This window comes from Prionailurus bengalensis, chromosome B3 (assembly GCF_016509475.1).
Source record: "Prionailurus bengalensis isolate Pbe53 chromosome B3, Fcat_Pben_1.1_paternal_pri, whole genome shotgun sequence".
NCBI lineage: Eukaryota > Metazoa > Chordata > Mammalia > Carnivora > Felidae > Prionailurus > Prionailurus bengalensis.
Window position 1 is genome coordinate 81,508,954 of NC_057355.1, and position 22,225 is coordinate 81,531,178.

At 34.3% G+C, this 22,225-nt stretch overlaps 1 protein-coding gene across 5 annotated transcripts in view; it reads right to left on the bottom strand.

Annotated features, from left to right (window-relative positions):
- The window catches only part of HEATR5A (HEAT repeat containing 5A), a 120,612-nt gene that overhangs the window by 69,314 nt on the left and 29,073 nt on the right, over window positions 1–22,225 (bottom strand). For all 5 annotated transcript variants that reach the window (XM_043554342.1, XM_043554343.1, XM_043554340.1 and 2 more), the window contains 9 exons: window positions 21,641–21,896; window positions 20,870–21,025; window positions 19,019–19,269; window positions 16,755–16,866; window positions 12,730–12,882; window positions 11,643–11,742; window positions 8,278–8,387; window positions 3,181–3,344; window positions 2,908–3,083 (listed from right to left, as the gene is read on the bottom strand). In XM_043554342.1, the coding sequence (XP_043410277.1) occupies window positions 2,908–3,083; window positions 3,181–3,344; window positions 8,278–8,387; window positions 11,643–11,742; window positions 12,730–12,882; window positions 16,755–16,866; window positions 19,019–19,269; window positions 20,870–21,025; window positions 21,641–21,896 (1,478 nt within the window). The remainder of the gene's footprint in view (window positions 1–2,907; window positions 3,084–3,180; window positions 3,345–8,277; window positions 8,388–11,642; window positions 11,743–12,729; window positions 12,883–16,754; window positions 16,867–19,018; window positions 19,270–20,869; window positions 21,026–21,640; window positions 21,897–22,225) is intronic.

Below are 22,225 nucleotides of genomic sequence, written 5' to 3' on the forward strand. Positions count from 1 at the left end.
TTTATTTTGAGAGAGAGAGAGAGGAAGAGAGAGAGAGGGAGACAGAGGATCTGAAGCAGGCTCTGTGCTGACAGCAGAGAGCCTAATGCAGGGCTCAAACTTATGAACTGTGAGATCATGACCTGAGCTGAAGTCGGATGCTTAACCAACTGAGTCACCCAGGCAACCCTGCCTACTATTTTTATTCAGTTAGACTCTAAACACAGTATGTTTTGCTTTTACCAGGTCTCAATATTTTTATTAAACAAAACCTCCCCTCATTAAATATATATTCATTCTATATACTATTTTAGTCCAGGTGAGGTTAAAGAAACTTAGTATAAAGTTAATTAAATTTTAAACAGAAGTGAAAAGCCATTTTCCTAAACTGCAAATGGGCAATAACTCTTAAAAAAAAAACAAAAACAAAACCCAAAACCCAAAAAACAACTTCTCTGAGAGTAATATAATCAATTTTTTACTTTTGTTAAAATTTTTTAAAATGTTTATTTATTCTTGGGGGGGGGGGGGAGGAGCAGAGAGAGGGAGACACAGAATCCGAAGCAGGCTCCAGGCTCTGAGCTGTCAGCACAGAGCCTGATGTGGGGCTCGAACTCATGAACCACAAGATCATGACATGGGCCGAAGCCAGATGCTTAACTAACTGAGCCACGTGACTGAGCTTGGTGGGGAGTAACCATGCACCCTATAAAATCAATTTTTTAAAAGGAAAGTTTGGAAGATGTATATTCCTTTCTTTTTTACTTTTTGTGTTAGATGAAAAAGAGTTAGTGGATCCATTTAAGAACATGCTTAATTTAAATATTTTACCTACAAGTTTCATCACTGCAATTACTACTGTAGTAACCCAAATTAATTATTTTAAATTGTACGCTCTATAACACAGTACAGTTACAGACTAGTTCAACTCCCATCCTCTCTATCAATTCTTTGCATATTCCAGACTACTGTGATTTTCCTCTCATCTTTTAGTGCTATGACATTCATTTATAATTTAGTCATAAGTTGTCTAAATACCGTAAGTTTATGGTTACAGTATACACAGGGAGCTATTGGCTATAAATAAATTTGGGAAAAATACCATGTTTTGAAATGTAAGTTCTGGAAAGACATCTCAAAGTGTGTGTGTGTGTCTATCTTATGATACTGAGGAAATACCACCATCATTTTCAATAAAATGACATGAGACTATTAAAACTGAACATAAAGTTTATTCACTTTTCAAACCCCTGAAAGTAAAGTATCTAAAGACCTGTTTCAAAAATGTGTTGTCAGGGTCACATAGTTTGTAGAGCATGTGACTCTTGATCTTGGGGTCATGAGTTCAAGCCCCATGTTGGACCTAAAGCTTACTTTAAAAAGAAAACAAACAAAACCCAAAAATGTGTTGCTGATAAGATTCAAATATTTTTGTGAATGTTCGTCAAAGAGAGTAAATTCTCTACCTAATTGGTATTCTCTGGAAGACATAACTAGATAAAAATGATATAAAAGCTATGATCTAGTTACATGTATTATTTTTAGTTTAGCATGCCAGAAGCAGAGAGGAAGAAAGAGAGGGTGAGAGGCAGTGGGGTGAGGGAGAGAGGGAGAGAGAAAGAGAGCAAAGGGAAGGAAGGAAAGAATATGAATAAATGAGGATACTTATTAATTTGTAAATTGTTAAACAGCATAGCCTATAGGAGAAATTCACGTCACATTTAGTATCTCACAGAATTTCCTGAATACTAGATACAAGTAGTGTTTTTTGATCTCCATGAAAGGTATTACTTCAGTTATCAAAAGAAACTCTCATTCTCAATAAGAAACCATTTATTAGCCTGTGATATTTCAAAACTGAAGTTTACTTTGAGTGGACAGAAATCTACCAAACTGAAGACTAATCAATTTTAATCTAATTTTTGAAATCCACGAAACTATAATGGCTCCACAAAACCTCCAAGGTAAGAAAGCCTATGAGACCTAATCTAAGCAGAAAACCAGTGTTCTTTTTTGTAACAATAACTCATAAATCAAAAATTTTTTATTTTTTTTAAATAAAAAAAACCTTTTAAAGTTTATTTATTTATTTTTGAGAGGGAGAGAGCACACATGAGCAGGGAAGGGGCAGAGAGAGAGTGAGAGGAAGAATCCAAAACAGGCTCCATGCAGATAGCACCATGCAGGGCTCAATCTCATGAACCATGTGATCATGAACCGAGCCAAAACCAAGAGTCAGACACTTAATCAAATGAGCCACCCAAGTGCCCCTAAATCAAAATTCTTGTATCAATGAGTTTTTTAATTTGTATTTTCATTTGTATTGTCGGTGAAGTATTATATCACAACAGAGCTTAGCAGTTTTCAGTATAACTGAATTTAATTTATTGACCTAACACTTATTAGGTATTAGCCAGGTGAATTATTAAACAAGAGCCTTGATCTCACTTTTACTTGTTGTCATCTGTAAGAAATCTTTTATAGTGGGGTGCCTGGGTGGCTCAGTGTTTAAATGTCAGACTCTTGATTTTGGCTCATGTCATGATCTCACAGTTCATGGTATTGAGCCCTGTGTCCCGCTCTGCTCTGGCAGCACAGAACCTGTATAGGATTCTCTCTCTCTCTCTCTCTCTCTCTCTCTCTCTCTCTCTCCCTCTCTCTCCCTCTCTCTCCCTCTCTCTCCCTCTCTCTCTCTCTCTCTCCTTCTCTCTCTGCCCCTCCCCTGGTCACGGGTACATGCACATGCATGACTCTCTTTCACAAACATTAAAAAAAATCTTTTATACTAATGAGAACTTCTGAGAATATTTTTCCTACGCACCAGTTCTATTACATATTCACTGAACCAATTACCAACTCTTAAATATTATATTTCAGGGTAAGTGAACAATTTAATTCAGGATAAGTGAACTACTAAAGATGGTTTACCTTTGAGCTTCTCCCACATGAGCACATACAACTCCAAAGAGCTTGACTGCAGAGCTAATAACCGATAGTACTGGAGGTAGGGGTTTAGGCACTGAATCTCCCAATACATCTTTCTCATAAATAGCATAAGGGTCATACTCCAAACTTCCACAAGCAATACCATTACCAAGCAGGAGCTAAAAACAAACAAACAAACAAAAATATATATATATAAAATTAAAATGACTGTTCACAGAATGAATCAACCCAAGAGTCAATGGAAAATCACTATACCTGTTCTTCAATAAATCTATGGTCAGTTTCTTGTAGCAAAGGACTTAATATCACAAGATCATCCCTATGACAGAGGGGTGGAAGTAAAAATGCAGATGCTGCCACCTGTATATCAGAGGCAGTCAAGTCAGCAGCCAGCTCTTTGAGGATGGCACAAAGGTTTCCTGTTGAGTTAGAGAAATCAGCAATTAGCAATTTAGTAAAAGCAGTTAACCAATTAGAGTACAGGGTTAAAAAAAAACAAAAACAAGCAGAACTTAATCTACACATCAGCCAACTTTAATCTATCATAGCCAAAGATGACGTATATCATCCTTGAAAAATGCCCTACAAACAAATGGCTCAACTATGTGTTACTGGTCACAAGGCTAAGAATACATACTGAAAAGACATCTCAAAGTATGTGTGTATATACCTTGTGATGCTGAATAAATACTGTCATTTTAAATAAAGTGACATGAAGTACAAAAATAGAATTAAAAAAGATGAATATAAAACCAGATAAATTACGTTTAAAAAAAAAACACAGCCTAAAAAAAATTTATGAACATTAGACACATTTTCATTATGGAAAATTTCAAACATATACAAAAGCAGACATAACAGTATTATGATACCCCTCCCCACCACCTCAGCATCTTGACCAGCTGGATCAATTTTGCTTCACCTATACCTCCATCTACTATCTCACCACCTCTCATATTATTCTGAAGCAAATCGTAAAAGGATTTCATTTCATCTATAAATATTTCCTTGTGTATCACTGAAAGTTAAGGACATTTTAAACAATCCTATTATAATATCATAGTTTTTTTTTTTTTTTAATTTTTTTTCCACGTTTATTTATTTTTGGGACAGAGAGAGACAGAGCATGAACGGGGGAGGGGCAGAGAGAGAGGGAGACACAGAATCGGAAACAGGCTCCAGGCTCCGAGCCATCAGCCCAGAGCCTGACGCGGGGCTCGAACTCCCGGACCGCGAGATCGTGACCTGGCTGAAGTCGGACGCTTAACCGACTGCGCCACCCAGGCGCCCCATCATAGTTTTTTTTAATGTTTTAAAAACCACTAAACATCAAATATTCACTCAGTATTCAAATTTTCAATTGTCATAAATGCCTGTTTTTGTTTGCATTTGTTTGAATCAAGGTCTAAGTAAAGCCTATATGTTTTAACTAATTGATACATCTTAAGTCTCATTCAATCTAAAGGTTGTCTCTCTACCTTCCCCCCCCGTAATTTATTTGAAGAAATGAGGTTATTTGTTCTGAACAAGTTTCTACAGTCTGAGTTTTTGTGATTATGCCCTCCAGTGCAGCTTAATTTGTTCCTATATTGTCTGTATTGTTTTGTAAATTAATAATTTGGAACTTGAATCCAGAAAGGATTCATTTTATTTGTGTTTTGGGGGTCAACCTAGTTCACAGGTGGCATTGCAATCTTCTCTAAGACATGAGACAGTATATGGTTGTCTCTCTTATATGTACATTTTGATAAATTTGTCCATTATCACATTAACCTAATTACCATTTCAAACATATTTACAACTAAATAAATAGTTTCTCTATTTCTCACTTATGTTTTTAAAGATTTTTTTTATTTTTAAGTAATCTCTACACCAAACATCAAAGTCAAACTTAGAATCACGAGATCAAGAGTCACACACTCCATGGACTGAGCCAGCCAGGCCCCTCCATTTCTCATTTAAAGTGACAGCTCACCTAAAGGTCCCTAAACAAAGTACACTTAAGGATGATTCCATTTTCTTTTATATTTCTTCAAAGTTTATTTTTATTTATTTTGAAGAGAGAGAGAGATAGACAGCACAAAGTTGGGGAGAGGGGCAGAGAGAGAGAGAGAGAGAGAGAGAGAGAGAGCGAGCATGCAAGAGAATCCCAAGCAGGCTCTGGGCTATCAGCACAGAGACAGATGTGGGACTCGATCTCACAACCATGAGATCATTACCTGAGTAGAGATCAAGAGTCAGACACTTAACCGACTGAACCACCCAGGCACCCCAAGGATGATTCCATTTTAAAATGCGGATATGCTTTTTTAATAGACATACATCACTGACTTTGTGATGCTAATGAGGAGCAATATCTAGTGTAGAGAATATTAAAATACTTGAAAGGGGATTCATAACAATACTGAATAGGAAATAAAAACTAAGAACCCAATTTTTACTAGGCAAGCCTCAGAAAACTAAGTCACTCTCATGAGAAAAATCTGCATCTGCTGAACAACCACAAAGAAAAGTCATATAAATTCTTAAATAAGTCCCATGTAACAAAAACAATTTCCTATTATGTCTTGTAAACTTACCTTCTGACAACCCACTGTACCAAGTGATATCATTAGAACTTTAAGCTTCTGTTTTGTGGGGCGACCAGGTGGCTCAGTTGGTTAAGCAAATGCTCTTGATCTCAGCTCAGGTCACGATCTCGCAGTTCCTAGGAGCTCTACACTGGGCACAGTGCAGTCTGTTTGGGATTCTCTCTCTGCCCCTTTCTTTCTAAGCTCCTCCCCTGCTCATGCTCTGTCTCTCAAAATAAATAAAATCTTAACACAATAATCTTCTGTTTTGTTTCTTGCCATATTTTCTGAGATAATTAGATATATACTTTAAAGACTACTACTTCCTTTTGTGTTAAATATTTAGAAGTTACTATAGGTTATTATTGTATGATGAGCCATTATTTTAAGTGTCAATTGATATTTTAATGGTAAAGTTCTGATTGTTATGCTCCATGCACATTTATCTATTAAATAGATATCTATTAAAAAGAGTACCATTAAAAAAAAAAAGTCTTTAAGGAAAAAATTCTTAATTTTATTTCTATAGTTTTAAAGATAGAAAAAAGATAGCGAAGAAATGGCAAATTACTATTTTTGGTTGAAACAAAACTATTAATACCATCATATTTTCATTTTTCTATTAACTAATTTCTTCTTTAAGTCATGTTAGAAAAATAGATACACTTGAAACTGATAAAGAAGGTAAATTCAGATTCTATTTTTCAAGAAGTTTAGAGTAATTTCCAACTTTGTCTTCCTGTGAACACTCTGTAACTAATTTAAAATCTATACATGTGTATATCTGTTATTTCTTTAGGAATTCTGACTGCATTCTCAAACTCCAATTCTGAGAAAAAAAGCACAAGACTTTGTTCTTCTCTTTAAGTCCTTATAGGGCAGACTTATATTATCATCATTAGAAGATACACTGCAGATCTTAAATTGATATGTTGGGGGCGCCTGGGTGGTGCAGTCGGTTAAGCGTCCGACTTCAGCCAGGTCACGATCTCACGGTCCGTGAGTTCGAGCCCCGCATCGGGCTCTGGGCTGATGGCTCAGAGCCTGGAGCCTGTTTCCGATTCTGTGTCTCCCTCTCTCTCTGCCCCTCCCCCGTTCATGCTCTGTCTCTCTCTGTCCCAAAAATAAATAAACGTTAAATTGATATCTTGGTATTCATAGATATTTAATCAAGACTGAAAAATAAGTCAATTTCTGTCATCTGTAGTTTGAAACTAAACTCCAAAATATGGTAAAATTGATATGTCTAAAGGGAATTGCTTTTGCCAGAAGTTGACAACTATCTGGTATGGAACATAGAAATTATCCCTAGGGCTTTTATTAGATATCTAGGAGGTAAATACTTTTATGTAGTAAGAGATAGCACACAATGAGACAGACTTATCATTAAGCCTTGACTGTTAAGTCTTTTGTAGGTTACTTATAAACAGTATACAGCACAGCATGAAGCATATCTATAATCTTGATTCCATTCTTTACTGCATATATGTTCTTGAGTTGGTTTTTTTTATAAATTTGCTGTACCTTTATCTGTCTAATGAGGAAAATGTAACTAGCTCATTGTATTATGCTAAGATAAATGAAGTAAATAATATATACAATCTCTACCACAGTGTCTGCCCTACAGAAATGATTCTTTTGATACAGTCCTTGGGAAATGACAATGTACCCATCTTTTTCCAGTTCTTCTTATACTAAATGATTACTTTATCATCAAATATTTTGCTAGGTACATTTGTGAACCAGGAACAGAGGCAGTGGGAACAATACCATTCACATAATAATAAAGGCCAAAACAGAAATTACAAGTTATAGGTTTGAACTAATGTGGTATATATTATACTGCATTTATTTGCAGAATAAGGATATAAGCCAATAAAAGTATTTTTACAGGAAACAGATTTGAAAGTCATAATCAACTTAATTATTAAGACTCTTAAAACAAGCATCTTGAGTATTTGGCAGTAGCAATATATTTTCTTAAAACTGTGCTTTAGATTTACAAGAAAGCTTTTAGGACTATTTTAAAATAGGGGCAAGTTTATTTTATGAATCATAGTGTGCCAGTAATCTAAAGTTGTATTTGAACCCAATAAAGGCAAAACCTATACCCTAAACATTACAAAATCAATCATATCTTGGTAGTTCAGTATTTTTGTAAATGTTTACTTATTTTTGAGAGAGAGCACAAGTGGGGCAGGGGCACAGAGAGAGGGAAACAGAGAATCTGTCTTCTACAAGTGGGCTCTGTGCGGACAGCAGTGAGCTGGATCTGGGGCTCAAACTTGGAAAGCACGAGTTCATGACCTAAGACAAAGTTGGATGTTTAACCACTGAGCCACCCAGGTGTCCCTTGGTAGTTGAGTATTAAACTTCTATCTGGGCAGAGTGAAGAATAGAATAGTGCAACATAATATGTACAGCAGAAAATCACTATAGAAGGAAACTAGGAATGGCCAAATGTAAGTCTAATAGACTTACGTTATATATTCTGTACCAAAGACCAGAGTAGAATCAAGACCAATCTTTGTGACTCATTCTCTTCCACACAGTGGAACTAGCGTCTTTTTTTCCCAGAGGAGAAAAGAAAGTAAGACATTATTTACTATATAATGGTGAACACAATGGCTAAGATTGAACTCCCTAAACCTCCTAGAAGTAAGACACTAAATAAATGCCATATCATTCATTCATTCATTCATTCATTCATTCATTCATTCAGGTATTACTTTCCAGGCACTGTCCTGGCCACAAACAAAACATTTTGGTTTAAAGCACATACCTTCATAGGTTTCAGGAGGTAATAAAATCAATAAATCATAAAGCCTCTGTCTATAAACTAATGATGGTGTTTTCAAAGGACTTCCATATGCTTTTAGCACTGAAGAAAGCCTTAAAGTAAAAGAAAAAGTGTATTTTAAGTACATAAGTTATACAACATATAAACACCAAACAGGCTGACATATAAATGCAAAATAGCTACACATATTATTAGTAAACATGAGTGCTCCTTTTATGTTTCCTTTTTTCCTTTTTTTTTTTAAGTTTATTTATTTATTTTGAGAGAGAGAGCACACACAAGGGAGGGGGAGGGGGAGAGGGAGAGGGGGAGGGAGGGGAGAGAGAGGGAGAGAGGGACAGAGGGAGAGAGGGAGAGAGAGAGGGAGGGAGAGAGAGAGAGAGACAGACAGACAGACAGAGAGAATTTCCAGCAGGCTCCAAGCCACCCAGTGCAGAGCCTGATGTGGGGTTTGAACTCATGAATTGTCAGATCATGACCTGAGTTGATACTAGGAGTCAGACACTTCACTGACTGAGCCACCCAATTGCCCCTTATTTAGCGTTAAATGGTAGTAATCTAGTTAACACATGTGGGGAGAGAATATAAATAAGTATTATAAAGGGAAAAATCCAGAAGAATCTAAAAATAAATGTTTAATACAGGAGAGTTTAGCAAGGTGGCTGGATATAATCTTACTTACATTTTTATATAATAGCAATAAAGAAATTATACATACATACACTCTCCCACTACCACATACTTAATTGATAACTGCAATGAAAAATATAAAGTATCTGGGAATAAATTTTTAAAAAGACTATTTGTAAATTAGTGAAGTAGAGGAAATAAACAGACCTAAGTACTTTCTCAATTTGTTTAAGAAAAATAACAAAAGGGGTTTGTATGTTTTAACTTGAGAGGAAGCAATCATTTATGCAACAAAAAAACTTATTATATTTTATCACCTAATAAAATACTATTTTAAAAAAATTCTTGGGGTGCCTGGTTGGCTTTAGAACGTGACTGTTGATCTTGGGGTCGTGAGTTCAAGCCCCACGTTGGGTGTAGAGCTTGCTTACTTACTTACTTACTAAAACAAACAAGCAAAAAGACATATATGACTTTCATAGAAAAAAATTATAATTTGTAGAGGACCTCAATAATAGGAAATGTGTTGGGGCGCCTGGGTGGCGCAGTTGGTTAAGCGTCCGACTTCAGCCAGGTCACGATCTCGCGGTCCGTGAGTTCAAGCCCCGCGTCAGGCTCTGGGCTGACGGCTCAGAGCCTGGAGCCTGTTTCCGATTCTGTGTCTCCCTCTCTCTGCCCCTCCCCCGTTCATGCTCTGTCTCTGTCCCAAAAATAAATAAACGTTGAAAAAAATAATAATAATAGGAAATGTGTTTGATTATTGTAAAAATACCAATTATCTTCAAATTTATCAATAGACTCAATGTAATTCCAATTAAATTTCAACAGCCTACCATCAGAAGTGTTAAGAAGGGTCAAATTATGCCTAAAGATGAATACGGCCAACAAGCTTGCTTTAACAGATACTAAAATTTACTAGATAATGTGGTACTGGCCCAGAAAAGGGCAAACACACCAGTGGAACAAAACAGAGAACATGGAAACAGACCATGTATACAGGAATACAATACATGACAGATGAATGGCAACTGCTGGAGCTAGTGTGGATTCTTTAATAAAGAATGGGACCATTTGTTATCCATATTAAAAAGTAAAATGAAATTGGATCCCTACCTCACTCCAAACACAAAAATCAATTCCACATGGATTAAAGACTTAAATGAAATGTGAAAGACAAAACCTTAAATATTTTAGAAATATAAGAAAGTAATTTTATAAATCTGAAGATTTTTTAAACCAAAAGACAGAAAGTACTAACCAAAAAGTAAAAGATTGATAAATCTGACAGTTAATGTCTGTTCATCAAAAAACTATTTTACCTAAAAATAAAAGACATGCATGAATACGGATTTCCTAGAAGGGGACATACTAAGGAATGATAAATATATAAAATGACAAATAATTAGGAACCAGATATAGAAATTAAAATCATAATGAGATACCAACTTATATCTACTGGAAAGCTAGAAATGATGTCTGAGTAAATGTTAGTGAAGAACTGGAGCAAAGGATACTCGCATATACTATTGGCATAAATATACAAGAATTCTGGAAAATATGTAATTTGGATATTTCACTGACAGAATTAGGATAAGTTATATACTCACACAATTAAATATTATATAACAATCAAAATGAATGAACAAACTTACTCATAGACAAAGTTGAGAAACATGATGAGTAAAAAAAGTTAAGTCTCAGAAACAGTATACTATATGCCTGATCAAAACCAAGCAAAACTAAACTAAACACTGTTTAGGGAAGCATATATATATGTGATATACTTTCTGAAAATGCAAAGGAATGACAACTATAAAATTCAGGACAGTGATTACCTCTAAAGTAAAGAGTAAAGAATGGTGTTAGAAAGGAAGTCACAGATAACTTCAATAGTATTGCTAATGTTCCAGTTTAAGGGTAGCTAACACTGGCCCATCATCTGTTTTGGTAAATTAAGTTTTACTGGAACACAGCCACATTCACTCATTTATAGATTATCTATGACAGCTTTTGAGCTACAACAGGGTTGAGTAGATGCAACAGAGACTGTATGGCCTGCAAAGCCTATAATGTTTATAATCTGGCCCTTTACAGCAAACATTTGCTAATCCTTCCTCAGGCTGTGTTGGATTCACAGTGTTCATTTTATTATTATGCTTTGTAAGCCAGACCTTAAATGTATTTTTGTGTAATACACTAAATTTTATATCATTGAATACCTTCTGGAAAAACTTTCTTTAAACTATACATTATATTAATTTGGAAATTACAAGTGCTCTTGACATATACTGGATTTTCTTTATGTTTTCTTATATGTTTAAGTCGAATGTATGAAAAATAAAAACAACAAAAAACTAAAACTGTTAACAAGCATCTGGTTCTTATGAACACAGAATAGCACTAACAAACCAATAAAATGCATACCTGAAAAGGTTAACAGGCTTAATATTTAATTTCTTGGTTAAATCTTACTGTTTGGAAGATACAATATCCACCAAGTAACTTTCCTTCCCTTTTAATATGTATTTTTCTTTCAAGATCCTAGCCTAAAAAAAAAAAATCACGTAACTAAATGTTTGCCTTCCACTGCAAAAGGAAAATCATTCACCAACCATACAAACTTGGCCTTATTAATGTACTAAACAGCTATTAACACAATCCCACAGTAACTGACTGCTATTAAAAAATTTTATCATATCTAAATAGCAGATCCTTACTGAGTTAGCAAATCCACAGCACAAGGAAGTGGTGGAAGAAGACGCTGAATTACTTCCCCAGTAAGGAGATCACCACAGTGGGAAACAAAACTCTTGACAGCTGAAAAACAGAACAGATTTTTATTTGGCAGAGTGTAATGAACCATGAAAAAAAGCATTCAAGTATGGTACAGTATTCTGAATTTTTATTAGAGGAATAAAGAAATGTGCTAAAAACAAAAAATTCTTGAAACTCTAGTACAAAGAGGAAGCTAGGGTCTTTTACCTCTAATCAAGCTGGAAAAAAAACCAAAAAACAAAAAAACCCAAAAGACAAAAAACAAAAAACAAACAAACAAAACAGTTCCTAGAATCACTGAAGGAGACCAAAAACCAAGTTAACAAAATGCTGCTTTCCTGGGGTTTACTCAGCTTCTGAGCTAAATTAGCTTAGAACCTCAAGTTTGCCAGTTCTACACTAATTATGCAAAACTATGATGACATTTGAGTCAACAGTGCTGGGTTCTAATAGGTGTTACCTGAAACACAAGTTTTCAGAAGGAGTTACTTCATATGTAGAATAAAATGAATATTTTAAAGTTAGACTGAGTTTCAAGATGAATTTCAAAACGGTCTTCATTTTTTAAGGGTAAAAATGCCATGAATAAACAAACAAAACCAAAATCAATGTTTCCATGTCTTTCCAGAAATACTTTCTTCCTTAGTTCAAATATTCATGGTAGATGCTATTTTTAAATGGTTCATATACTATGGGAGGGTACAACTTTCATATACAAAAAACTAAATGGAAACTGTACTTAATTAAATCCAATCCTAGTATTTCTAAAAAGAGGAATGAATGCCTACTAAAGACAAAGCAATCTTGACAGTTCTCAGTTGGATTGCATCTAAGAAAACATGCATTATCCTAAGGATCAGAGCTCTAACTTTGGTTTATCGTACATTTGTTATAATCACTAACTAATTATATACAATTACAAAAATATCCTAAGTAGATATTTCCACCATTAAAGATATAAACACATGAAAAGTTAAAGAATGGGAAAAAGCCAAAGGAAAGTGAGAAAGCAAACCAAACTTGACCTACCACAGAGCGCACCAGCTCGTCCTTCCAAGGTTACCTGCCATGTAAATGAATCTCCTCGGTTCTTTTCTGTTTCTAGATCTTTAGGAGACAATGGAAAGACACACTTCCACAACAGCAGAACTCGAGCAAGGTGATGACTGACAACTGCAGGACCTGTAATTTATTTAACTTGTCACTTATAAAAAAAACCCAAAGCGTTAATCTTTAAATTCAATTAATAAGCAGGAACTTCTCTCTTCAAATAAACGTATTTTAATCCACTACTGCAATTTGCCCCTTTTCTTAACTTCTGTTTCCAATAAATGTGCTACTTCTGAAAGAATTGCTATCTAAAGTACTGTGGATTACAGAGAGAAGAAACAAGGAACAGTAGAGTATGGGCTCTATGGTCAGCTCTTTTACTAGTGCTGTGACCTGTAGATTTGGTTTTTTAACTATGAAATGAAGGTAGCACTACCTACATTACTTGTCTCCAAGGGTTTGTCAGATCTAAATGATAGTGCACACTTCACAGTACTTTGAAGAACTGTACTGTATCGTGTAAATCCAAGGTACTACTGTTTGGGTAACAAGTAACAGTGTATACTGAGAGTAATGCTAATTTTTGAAAGCAACTTGTTCCAGGCCAAAAATCAGGTGATATATCTGATAGGACTTAAAAAAAAAAAAAACTTCAGGTCAGTAACATTTATGAAATGAGAGATCACAAATAAACTCAGTCATGAAAGGCAACGTACAATGATATCATCTTACTTGATAGCGTCAAATTAAGAAAAAAGAAAAACTAGTTAGTACAAAAAAACAAACTCACAGCTTTTCTCCCAAAGTTATTTTCTTTAAAATTACAAGTTATCTTAAAGTATCTTATAAGTATTCCTTTATTATTCCCATGTTGTGCACTGTATGTTCTTCCTCTGTAGTAAGGCAAAATAACCTAGAACTAGTAACAATGGCCTCTAGAAAACCACCAGGTTAATACCCTGGTCCATCCAACTTACTAGCTGTGTAAACTTGGGTAAGTTAACCTTTTTGTGCCTCAATTTCCTCATCTATAAATGGAGTAATAATTGCATTTATTTCACTGGACCCTTTCCGAGGCTTGCTTATATGAGCTTATATATCAAATAGTGTTTCACTCATTATAACCATTTATATGATGTTTGACATTAAGCAATTATCATTCAAAATTTGCATATGAAGAGATGAGCTAAAGGCAAAATGACAGGGCAACTGCAAGCCAATCTTTTTTTATGCTTTTGATTTATAGTAGATTAAAATAGAATTAATTTCTTCATTTTTCTTCTGACCTTTTTGGGAAGAAGCCATATGCTAACTTCTACAGCGTAATTCAAAACAAGCATAATTCTTTACTCTTTGCTCATTGCTTTCTTTGATGAAGTAGTACTAAAAAAAACCCCAAGCATTGTAATAAAAAAGGAAATCAGAATAAGGCCATTAAGAGTAAGTTAACCATAAGGTTTGTGTGTGTGAATACATGTATATGCACACACACACATTCTACATATACTAGGCTGTGAGAAAAGAGGAAATTCTGAAGGGAAAATTTAGTCAGATACAAAAAAAAAAAAGTGTAGCGTCACTGAAAATACCCACAGTTGACAAGTTTCATATATATTTGTCATTACATCCTTAAGATATCTCACTAATTCAGTAGTGAACAGTGCCTCTTTCCTACAATGTCATTTCAGAGACATATATGAATTAACTTAATAAAAATGAGTACATAGTAATTACAAAGAGAATACATAAACAAGAGTAAGTTTATTCACACCAAGAATAATGTACCTAGCAAAAACTACACACTTTATCATTCACAGATCTATAAGCCATGTAGATGTCTACAGGTGAATCCAAGTTATTTCAGGTGGTATCAGATAAAGTGGGAAGTATAACAAAAAAAGTTTTAAAAATGCTGTAGTTTACATCTGAGGAACCGATTTGAATGTGGTCTATTTGAGTTTATATTAGTTCAGAATAGTGAATATATTTACAGTGATGGAAACTGTTAATGGTAAAGGAAATGCTGAAAATGTAAAAAAGGTGTTAAAACTTCAAGGCAAAAATTAATGAAGCACTCAGATGGTCTACATACCATTTCCCACAAAAAAGAATGAACACTCCTTGGAAAATGACTGGTTGCAAGCCTGGAGCAGAAAATGTAATGTAAAAGCTGGGACATCTTGTTATGCCAAAAGTAAACATGTTATCAAAGAATACCAGGTTCATGTCAAAAGGATACATGAACCAGCTTGAAGGGGCTTTCACTGACAATTTGAGGATCAAAAGGAATATGACTGCAATGGACTGAAACACATATATAAAAATCTATGAGTTCATAATGATACTTAAGAGTAAAAACCTCACTGACACCCTTGACAGCTGCTAGGTTATTAGCAATATATTCTAAAAATTGATAATAAAGGTAAATAATAATACATAAAACAAGAGATTAAAGCCCAAGAAAACACAGTAATTAACAATATCAATTTAAAATTTTAATCCTTTTTTGTATGTTGACTATGATTATGCAGTAAAATATGATATACTAATAATCTCTTTAAAAGAGAAGGGATTGCTTGTAGTCGTCTTCCAATGGAATTACTTTGTTCTGAAAAGTTTTGTTCATTGAAATATTGCACTTATTAAGTAGTTTATTTTCTCCTTTAATTAACCAAAATCATCAATATGGCAGGCAAGAAACACCCAGTAAAAAGCAAATAAAAGTTTGACCACATTATCCCCATCACATGGTGAAATGATGACCTATGCCAGGGGCCTAATTTTCTGTAATGGGTTAGACAGTAAAACCACATAGTCTCTGGCAATAACTTAATTCAGCTACTGTAGTGCTTAAAGGCCACAGACAGTATATACGATAATGGTTGCGCTCTAATAAAACTTTATGTACACTGAAAACTGACTTTCATGTAATTCTCATGATCACAAAATATTTTTTTTAACCATTAAAAATGTAAAAACTCTTCTTAGCTCTCAGGCTGTATAAAACACAGGGCAAGTCAAATTTGGCCCATAGGCTGAACCCTGATACAGTCCAATAAATCACTTTAATCATCAAGAACATTATTTAAAATGGTTCTTCAATTATGATTGCTTATTTTAATTTAATTTAATTTAATTTAAATTAAAGTAAAATTTTGGGGGGGAGTATCCTTTTTTTTTTTTTTTAAGTTTATTCATTTATTTTGAGAGACAGAAAAAGAGAGAAAGAATCCCAAACAAGCTCCATGCTGAGAGCTTAGAGCCTGACACATGGCTCAAACTCATGAATCCATGAGATGATGACCAGACCTGAAACCAAGAGTCAGATACAACCAACTGAGCTATCCAGGTAGTCTAATTTAAGCTCCTTTTAGATCATATTACTTCAGAGATGTCAAAATGATTTATTGGTTAAATCCAGCCAGTTTTATATCTTGGCAACAAATGATATTACAAAAGAGAGATTTAAAATGCAACTTTAATAAAGTAATAAAATTGATTTTCAAAGTTATAGGATGCAAATACAAAAGTCATGACCATAAAATACTTGCTGATTTTTAATAAATATAATGAACCCTATCCCCTTCAATTATCTTATTAGTGTTACCAATTCTAAAAACAATTACAGAATTGGATTTACAGGCTATGGTATGGTCTCTTGCCAACCCTTACATTGTGGAAATTTTTTTCCCCTGAAGATGGATGTGAATGATTTTTGGAAAAGTCAGAGTCATTCAGAGTTAAGCCTGAACTGACTTATCCTAACAAGGCTCATAAATTGGTCTTGAAGAGAATTTCAAATAAGGAGATCTGAAAACATTTTGAGGAATGGAATAAATATATGGCTTCCTAAGGTGACTGCCAGAAGAAAAATGTTTGTGTAGATACTTAAATTCTGGCATATATTAAAAATTATACAATACTTACAATACATACAATACTTCACATTCAGAAAACACAGAGTACTTCATAATTATGTAAACCTTCCACAAGACTGTCATTACCTAATGTCATCAGAGCAGCAATCAACAACCATCCAGCCTGTGTGCGCTGGGCTGAAAGACGACTGTTTTGAGCAGCTGAACACAGCAAATCCTCTGCTAATGTCATAATAATCTATTTACATGGAGAAGAACAAGGGAAAAAAAAAAGCATATCAATTTATAGGTTAATGACAAATGACAGCAACTAACAATCTCTTGAAAAATTAATCCTTACATGACAAATGAAAGTGAAAAAGTACTGTCAATCATGTAGACTATACCACAGGACAACATTATAGAGAAAACTATAAAAACTTAAGTTTTAAGGTTAAATACTGGCATATTAGGTTGTATACAGCAACCCTATAATTCTTTGTAGAGCACATATGATGACATTGTATAACTGTTCAAGTTAAGGTATATAGAATTTGAGTTAATTTTAGTTTTAAGCAATTACCTTAAATCTGTAATTACCAGAAAAAGTTTCATCATAGGCATCTGTCTTTTTAAAAATTTGCATACTATTTTGATATCTGAGTGGCTGAAAATCTTTCCAGAGGCAATATACTACAGAGGTTAAAAGTACTCAAAACAGTCTCGCATTGAAGTGAGTTTCACAGTAGAGTGGGATTCATAAAAATGTTTTATTTTAAAAGTCTATGAAATTGGCAGTATTGTAAAACAAAGGAGGAAAACCCAGATATTTCATATTTATGGATAATGCATACTTTTATAGTACAAAGGCCAATGTTGAGGCATCTATTATCTGAGAAAACATCTCTGTTACCAAACACCACTAGAAAAGCAGCAAGTATTATGAGCTGGCATATAAATTTTATAAACAGGAAGGCTAGTATATTTTAAAACTAACCAAAAGAATAAAAATATAAATAAAGCAAACCAATCAACTTACTACTAACTTAGGACTACTTGCAGCCTATATAACCAATGGGTAACACTCAATAAGAACAAGAATGAACCAATCCTTTCTGCCTAAACTAGTAAAATCTGAGGATATTAAATTTAATTAAATACATGCAATGGCAATTCTTAGTAAGATACATATGTTAGTTTCAAATATAACTAAAATAGTAAAAGAATGAATTTAAATGAATATCACCTCCCAAAGTTGTCAATCACCATACTCAAATGGTACTGGCAATCCTCAAAATAGTTTTAGAACCTCTGAAGTAACGGTATGTTCTTTTGTAAAGCCTAAACGGCAAATACAATACTAATAATGACATAAGAGTGACAGTGAGAAAGCAAGGAACAATGGTGATTTATTTCTAAAAAAATACTTATATGTGTGTAAGGCCTAGATTAAAAAGGCTTTCACTGTCAAACAACATTCTCTGATAACTTATAATTCCTAGTTATTCAAACCACTGTTAATGTTTTTTATTTTGATGCACACATTATCCCATCTTTGGTCAGCAGGAGGCCCTTAAGTTACCTTCTGTATTCTATTAAAATGAACACAGTAGTCTTTGATGACTTCCTTGTTCTCTGGCATGACAAGATATTTGAGGTTTATATTGTGCATTTCCTACCCCGGATCTGGAACAAGCCGTTCCTTCATGTAGCCCTGATTCCTTTTTACTAAAATGGGTTTTGAGCCATAATCTGAGCACTGGGGGTTTTCCTTGCTACCAGGTTGTCAATGCTTTTAGGTCCTGTCACTGGACAGAGTGAGGATTTAAGTATTTTTGAAAAGAAAAAAATTATCAGGGAACAGAAATATTTTCCATTCAAATTTAACATAGGGGGCTTTTACTTCCTTGATTTTACAGCTGCAACTCTCTTTTTTTAAATATGGAAAATCTTGATTCCTAAGAACATTAACTATTTTCAAAATACTACTAATTTAAAAATACTATTACCAATAATACTATAACCCACAAAATTACTTTAAAAAGTTTAAGATTTGTCCTTTACAATGTGATTTTATTTTATTATATTTTTTACATGCAATTTTAAATGCACTTCTATGGCAGAGCTAAATATATAGCAAAACAAAGCCTTCAGGAACAAATTCTGTTACTAAAGGAAGATATTTCCAATAAAAAGCACAGAAAGCACTCCTGTTTAAGAGTGGGTAAAATATTTTTTACTATCCCTTCATTTTTCACAGCAATTATTTGATAATATTTAAAAATTAAGTAAGTTAGCTGACTGGTCAGAAATTTGTCCTACATGGCTTTGACTGGGTGATACACAAGACGATGATGTTTTTAGCAAAAACTGGCAACGTCATTATCATATGTGGAGAATGAAACCATTACCTTGCCCTTTCCATGAGGAATTCCTAAAGGACAATGTTTCACTGCTCCCAACAAAGCTGCCACAGCAAAACTAAAGCCAGTCACTGCTTCAGGTGAAGACTTAAGTACAGTAAGCCGTTCCAGGCAACGGTCTAAAAGAGGTGTTAGGTAAGAAGGTAATGCCACAGCAATGCAGTGTAAACACCAAGCTGCCGCTAGTCGAACAGAAATGCTAGGATGCACAATAACTGAAATGACACTGTCAAGAATGCCTGGAAGGACAGGAAAAAAAGACTTAGCTCTACAGATAAACTCACTTAGCCAAAAAAAAGTCAAAAGAATAAGCAGCCACATGGATATAAAATATATTATCTTTATCAAAAGTCAAACCAGAATAGAAAAAAGACAACATAGTTATAATTTTTATTTGTAAGAATTACTTCTACTAATATGTCTCATGAAAACTGGTTTAAATTAAAACACAAAAGAAAAATTTTATTTCCTAAATAAGCCAATGTTCTGCTTTTTGATCTTGAGATCACTATTCATTTGGTACTTGGAATAAAAATTATCAATAAATAACAAAAACACCTTGAAAAGAAATGTCACATTATGCTCCATCCTCCTCTTTTTAAAAAATCTCTTTTGGCACATTTATCTACATAATTAGTACACTTCCTATATGCCATATCACTCTTACCTGAGAATAAAATGTTAAATAAAATAGGCTTTCCTAGGTCCTCAGTAGTCTACTAACCAATTATGAAGACAGTGGAGTACCACTACGAGTTAAGAAAAAAAGTCTATATTTGCTGTAATTCAACATACAACTTCACTGAAACATGTAACAATTCACGTTGACTACTACTTCAATAATATGGGATAAGAGCTTACAAACTAAACATAATGTAAACTTCAGTCAGCAGGAAAAACATATCACAGTCAAAGGACAAAAGCCATCCAAAGTGAGTTTTAAAAATGATTAAATAAAAGACCACATATTCTTATGATTTCATTTATATGAAATGTCCAGAATAGGCAAATCCATAGAGATAGGAAGTAGATTAGTGATTATCAGGGTCTGGGGGAAGGGAAATGGGGAGGGACTGCTAATGGGTATAGGACTTCTTAGTGTGATGAAAACATTCAGAAATTAGTGGTGGTAGTTATACAACTCTGTGAATATACCAAAACCACCGAATTGCATACTTCAAAAGGGTGAACTTTTTGGTATGTGAATTATCTCTCAAAGTGATTAATTTTCTTAAAAAAAATTTTTTTGGCGTTTTTATTCATTTTTGAGAGACAGAACACTAGTGGGGTTGAGGGCAGAAAGAGAGGGAGACACAGAATCTGAAGCAGGCTCCAGGCTCTGAGCTGTCAGCACAGAGCCCAATGCGGGGCTCAAACTTATGAACCACAAGATCATGACATGAGCTGAAGTCGGACGCTTAACCGACTGAGCCACCCAGGTGTCCGTCAAAGTGATTAGTTTTCCAAGAGAGTAAGAAAATGGAGACTGCTTGAAAGGAACTTTGAGGAAGTGAATTACTTGTATCATACAAGTTTTCACTGTAGATGAGAGACAAGAATTGAGGTTTGCTTCTTTTTTCCATGTTATCTTAAATATCTCCAGAAAGGGAAACTAAGGGGGTGACTTAGAGAAAAACCTTTAATTATAAAAGAAAAAGCTGAAGTATATACTTATTTTTTTTAATTTTGATTATATACACTTCATAAAACATCTCTAACAAATCTATAATGGAATCTATAATAAATGAGCTATATGAGGGAGACTCTCTTCCCTGGAAAAAAGTTGTCTAGAGTAAAAGTAAACACAAGGTACACAGATGAGTCACAAACAACATGTACCTGAACTTGAATCTTGCAGCAAAGGTGCAGCTGTGGTGCCAAGACTGTATGTGAGATTTCCAAGTTCTTGTAGAGCACACACCAGCATATGCTGGCTGGCTGTTACATCTGTGGAGCCAAGCCGGGTCTCCACATTACTGTCACTCATCACAGCATCTGACAGAAGCAGAAGAACTAACTATGCATCAATGTTTTATTAAAATATATTGTAGGGGGTGGGTGTTAGGAGCACAAAATATAAAGGTAAAAATTAATACTTCCACTCTTCATATATGAAACCGTTAAGGCAGTTAACTGAAATACTAAAATGGGGACATGCATTAATTGAGAAAGAAATGAACCAATATAACCAATTTAGTTCAAGCAACCTGACCATCAGCCCTTAATTACTCTTACAGCAAGTCGCACTGAAAGGGAGAATTCATGGAAAACTAAAAAATATTCTAATTTTATTGGTATACGAGATAAACAGAGTGGACTTAAAATAGTACAGGAACTGACATGGATTGCTTCAAAACACTTTTATCAACTTCTAGGGGAAGACTATGAATTCTGAGGAACTATTATCACCAGCCTTTAAGACTTAACATATATATGACAGGTCTTACCAAGTGAGATAATTTATGTCTCATCTATGTATTAACAACTTTGCCCTAAAACAAATGACCTCTATTACAAAAGTGTTTTTTGTATTAATGTAGCCAGTCTAGCTTTTCTGAAAGGACAATTCCTTTAGAGCTGTTGAAACAGAATGTTGTAGTAGATCCATACCCATAACTTTCTTTAACTTCCAGATAGCCTGGCAAATATCCTTGGCAGCAGCAATTTGAGCTTTTTCTCCAAGAAGGCCTCCTATAGTAGCTCGGAGGATAAATGAAACACAACGGCGACCGCAGACAGCGTCAGTCTGAGTTTGGGTGGCTTTAGGGTGCGACTGTGACACAAGACTTAGAATATGGGAAAGAAAGGCAGCAAAATTTTTCTCTAGCCATGTTCCTCCTAGTGTTGAAACAAATACCACATAAGCCTAAAAAAGAAAAGAGTTTTATCTTCAAAATGAAATAATTTCAATTCTGTATTAACATTTTCTCTTCTACTAAACATACATAAGTTATTGTTTCTTTTTACTCTTTCCACATTTTTTGTTTGTTTATTAAGCCAAATATGAAGTACACAGTCTTTCAACTGGTATTTCATTTATGCTGCATTTAATTTGGTCAGACTGTGCAAAGTTGCAGGATAGTGAGCAGAGCCAGCCAATACGCAGGATGTGCCTCTGGCTACTCTGAACAAATTCAAGCTCTTTAAGATTCTGAACAAGAAAAGCCAAATCAAACATGAACACATTGTAAGAAT